Genomic DNA, 5,464 nt, shown 5'->3' on the forward strand with positions numbered 1-5,464 from the left:
TTCTATTTTCCATGTTTGTTTCACCTATATATCGTATTATAGCTAAACTCGGTACCAATCATCATCAATATGCTGATAATACCCAACTTTATACTGTCATCAACCCAGGCATAGATAGCATTAATGAAATCAATGTGTGTGCTGATGCAGTAACGAAGTGGTTTCTAGAAAATGGACTTCTGCTCAACCCAAATAAAACAGAAGCTGTTTTATTTGGATCTAGAAAACAAATTACCAAGCATAAAAATGATTCAAAAATTGTTATTTCTGGAACAACACTAACTACGACAAATTCAGTAAAAATCCTTGGCGTCACCCTAGATTCATCGCTCTCTATGGACAAGCACATAAACAACAGTATTAAATCCTTTTACCAATTACCATATTCGTGCACTTCGCCACATTCGTCCATGTCTGACTAAAGAAGCTGCAAATACAATGGCATGTGGCATTGTTAACACTCAGCTTGACTATTGTAAGAGTCTTTTATCTGGTACTTATCAAAAAAATATTAAAAAACTCCAAAGAATTCAAAATAGCTTATCTCGAATCGTTTTCCATTCTCCTATTCATTTAAATTCAGAAATATTGCTAAAGTCTCTTCATTGGTTACCAATAAATCAAAGAATAATCTATAAGATATCAGTTATCACATATAAAATTTTATTATCTAAATCTCCTGCATATTTATTTGAACTCCTAGAAGTCCGAACTTCAAAACAAAAAGCTAGATCATTAGACAGTTGTCAACATACACGTCGTCAACAAAAAACTTCTCTTGGCTCAAATTCTTTTTTGTATGACTGCACCTCGAATTTGGAATGGTTTATCTATGAACACGCGAAACTCAACCTCTTTAAAAATACTTAAAAAAAGACTAAAATATGAACTTTTCATAAACGCTTTTTCAAACTCATAGCCAACTTGTTTTAGTGCTTCTGAATTACTTCATCACTATTGTGATTGCTGTGAATAATGGCACTTTAATCTCTAATTATTATTATTATTATTATATATTTATATATAAATATAAATTATGTTAGTGTATTCTACAAACAGAGTGCTCAAAGATCTTAAAGAACAGAGCAATAATAGCAGGAAGCTTCCTGATGAGCCTGCTGATGGCGAAACAAGTTGTAGAAGACAAGTAAAAATTAGATAAGTATTTTTACTAATTTATATATATATATGTGTATACATATATATATATATATATATATATATATATATATATATATATATATATATATATATATATATATATATATATATATATATATATATATATATATATATACTTGGTTTGATGCACGCCATAGTGCCACATACTTTGCATGAGTTTCAATTAATTTTTAATAAATATTCTTTGTCTTTTCTGACTTAAACCAAAGTCATAATTTAATACCACTATTTACATTATCGTTGTTTTCAAAATCTGAAAACATAGAACAATTCTCTGTTTTCTTAGTTTAAAGAAATGTATTCACAAAGCAATATCAAAAAATAATTGTAATAAAAATAGAAATAAAAAATAACAATCAGTGGAACATCAAAAATACACTTTGGAATAATTTTTTTCTTAATTATGAACTTAAAGCTATAAATATTTAAAATAATAACTAAAAAATATCTTTTTCTTTTTTTAAAACCACGCAAAAGCAAACTCACTTTAGCTCTTCATGTCTCCAAAAAGTTTTTTTTTTATGTTTTAGTAATAAATAAACATAAAAGAGTTATTTTTATTATTTTTTTAGTTTAACCGATGCGCAGGGGCCAGAATTGTCTACAAATGCCAAAACTATTTATGGATTAAATATAAACAAAGGATTAATGTTTATAGTAGTTTTTGGAGCCAAGGATTTCATTTTTAAGCTCCATTTTAATTTTAGAATGGTCATGACCACACAAGTGGTTATTTTAGAGGTTATTAAAGGTGGTCATGGAGTGTCTAGATGGTTTAAAATTAGATGGGATATGTTGTAATCTAAATATAAGTAACTTTGTTTTTTTTTCTGTTTAACATAGATTAAAAAATCGTAGATTTATAAAATATATAAGAAAAGTAATAAATCGCTTTAATAAATCGTAAATATACAGCATTATTATTGAGAAGTATATACACACGTATAATATAAAGCTCGTATTAGGAAGTATATAAACACGTATAATATAAAGCTCGTATTAAGAAGTATATAAACACGTATAATATAAAGCTCGTATTAAGAAGTATATAAACACGTATAATATAAAGCTCGTATTAAGAAGTATATAAACACGTATAATATAAAGCTCGTATTAAGAAGTATATAAACACGTATAATATAAAGCTCGTATTAAGAAGTATATAAACACGTATAATAAAAAGCTCGTATTAAGAAGTATATAAACACGTATAATATAAAGCTCGTATTAAGAAGTATATAAACACGTATAATATAAAGCTCGTATTAAGAAGTATATAACACGTATAATATAAAGCTCGTATTAAGAAGTATATAACACGTATAATATAAAGCTCGTGTTAAGAAGTATATAAACACGTATAATATAAAGCTCGTAGTAAGAAGTATATAAACACATATAATATAAAGCTCGTGTTAAGAAGTATATAAACACGTATAATATAAAGCTCGTATTAAGAAGTATATAAACACGTATAATATAAAGCTCGTATTAAGAAGTATATAAACACGTATAATATAAAGCTCGTATTAAGAAGTATATAAACACGTATAATATAAAGCTCGTATTAAGAAGTATATAAACACGTATAATATAAAGCTCGTATTAAGAAGTATATAAACACGTATAATATAAAGCTCGTCTTAAGTAGTATATAAACACGTATAATATAAAGCTCGTGTTAAGAAGTATATAATAACGTATAATATAAAGCTCGTGTTAAGAAGTATATAAACACGTATAATATAAAGCTCGTGTTAAGAAGTATATAAACACGTAAAATATAAAGCTCGTGTTAAGAAGTATATAAACACGTATAATATAAAGCTCGTGTTAAGAAGTATATAAACACGTATAATATAAAGCTCGTATTAAGAAGTATATAAACACGTATAATATAAAGCTCGTATTAAGAAGTATATAAACACGTATAATATAAAGCTCGTATTAAGAAGTATATAAACACGTATAATATAAAGCTCGTCTTAAGAAGTATATAAACACGTATAATATAAAGCTCGTGTTAAGAAGTATATAATAACGTATAATATAAAGCTCGTGTTAAGAAGTATATAAACACGTATAATATAAAGCTCGTATTAAGAAGTATATAAACACGTATAATATAAACCTCGTGTTAAGAAGTATATAAACACGTAAAATATAAAGCTCGTGTTAAGAAGTATATAAACACGTATAATATAAAGCTCGTGTTAAGAAGTATATAAACACGTATAATATAAAGCTCGTGTTAAGAAGTATATAAACACGTATAATATAAAGCTCGTGTTAAGAAGTATATAAACACGTATAATATAAAGCTCGTGTTAAGAAGTATATAAACACGTATAATATAAAGCTCGTGTTAAGAAGTATATAAACACGTATAATATAAACCTCGTGTTAAGAAGTATATAAACACGTAAAATATAAAGCTCGTGTTAAGAAGTATATAAACACGTATAATATAAAGCTCGTGTTAAGAAGTATATAAACACGTATAATATAAAGCTCGTGTTAAGAAGTATATAAACACGTATAATATAAAGCTCGTGTTAAGAAGTATATAAACACGTATAATATAAAGCTCGTGTTAAGAAGTATATAAACACGTATAATATAAAGCTCGTCTTAAGAAGTATATAAACACGTATAATATAAAGCTCGTTTTAAGAAGTATATAAACACGTATAATATAAAGCTCGTATTAAGAAGTATATAAACACGTATAATATAAAGCTCGTGTTAAGAAGTATATAAACACGTATAATATAAAGCTCGTGTTAAGAAGTATATAAACACGTATAATATAAAGCTCGTGTTAAGAAGTATATAAACACGTATAATATAAAGCTCGTGTTAAGAAGTATATAAACACGTATAATATAAAGCTCGTATTAAAAAGTATATAAACACGTATAATAAAAAGCTCGTATTAAGAAGTATATAAACACGTATAATATAAAGCTCGTATTAAGAAGTATATAACACGTATAATATAAAGCTCGTATTAAGAAGTATATAAACACGTATAATATAAAGCTCGTATTAAGAAGTATATAAACACGTATAATATAAAGCTCGTGTTAAGAAGTATATAAACACGTATAATATAAAGCTCGTGTTAAGAAGTATATAAACACGTATAATATAAAGCTCGTGTTAAGAAGTATATAAACACGTATAATATAAAGCTCGTGTTAAGAAGTATATAAACACGTATAATATAAAGCTCGTGTTAAGAAGTATATAAACACGTATAATATAAAGCTCGTGTTAAGAAGTATATAAACACGTATAACATAAAGCTCGTGTTAAGAAGTATATAAACACGTATAACATAAAGCTCGTGTTAAGAAGTATATAAACACGTTAAATTTAAAGCTCGTGTTAAGAAGTATATAAATACGTATAATATAAAGCTCGTGTTAAGAAGTATATAAACACGTATAATATAAAGCTCGTGTTAAGAAGTATATAAACACGTATAATATAAAGCTCGTATTAAGAAGTATATAAACACGTATAATATAAAGCTCGTTTTAAGAAGTATATAAATACGTATATTATAAAGCTCGTATTAAGAAGTATATAAACACGTATAATATAAAGCTCGTATTAAGAAGTATATAAACACGTATAATATAAAGCTCGTCTTAAGAAGTATATAAACACGTATAATATAAAGCTCGTGTTAAGAAGTATATAATAACGTATAATATAAAGCTCGTGTTAAGAAGTATATAAACACGTATAATATAAAGCTCGTGTTAAGAAGTATATAAACACGTATAATATAAAGCTCGTGTTAAGAAGTATATAAACACGTATAATATAAAGCTCGTGTTAAGAAGTATATAAACACGTATAATATAAAGCTCGTGTTAAGAAGTATATAAACACGTTAAATTTAAAGCTCGTGTTAAGAAGTATATAAACACGTATAATATAAAGCTCGTGTTAAGAAGTATATAAACACGTATAATATAAAGCTCGTGTTAAGAAGTATATAAACACGTATAATATAAAGCTCGTGTTAAGAAGTATATAAACACGTATAATATAAAGCTCGTGTTAAGAAGTATATAAACACGTATAATATAAAGCTCGTATTAAGAAGTATATAAACACGTATAATATAAAGCTCGTCTTAAGAAGCAAATAAGTAGCAATATTGTTAAAATAAAAAAAAAATTTATTCTTGAGATCATTACATTTTAAAAATTTCTATTTTTGCTTGAAACTTAAATGAACTTAAGGACTTTACCGTAAACTTAAAATC

At 25.9% G+C, this 5,464-nt stretch overlaps 1 protein-coding gene across 1 annotated transcript; it reads left to right on the plus strand.

Moving 5' to 3' along the window:
• Nucleotides 1-438: 438 nt before the first annotated feature.
• On the plus strand, nt 439-870 carry LOC136090822 (uncharacterized). The gene has a single exon (XM_065817797.1). It carries the CDS (start codon nt 439-441, stop codon nt 868-870), a length of 432 nt encoding a protein of 143 aa, XP_065673869.1.
• The last annotated feature ends 4,594 nt before the right edge of the window (nt 871-5,464 follow it).

Source organism: Hydra vulgaris, chromosome 14, assembly GCF_038396675.1.
Source record: "Hydra vulgaris chromosome 14, alternate assembly HydraT2T_AEP".
In the NCBI taxonomy this organism is placed as follows: Eukaryota; Metazoa; Cnidaria; class Hydrozoa; order Anthoathecata; family Hydridae; genus Hydra; species Hydra vulgaris.

Bases quoted from the DNA above. Each gene is read 5' to 3' on its own strand.
- LOC136090822 (XM_065817797.1), top strand. From the start codon at position 439: ATGGCATGTGGCATTGTTAACACTCAGCTTGACTATTGTAAGAGTCTT.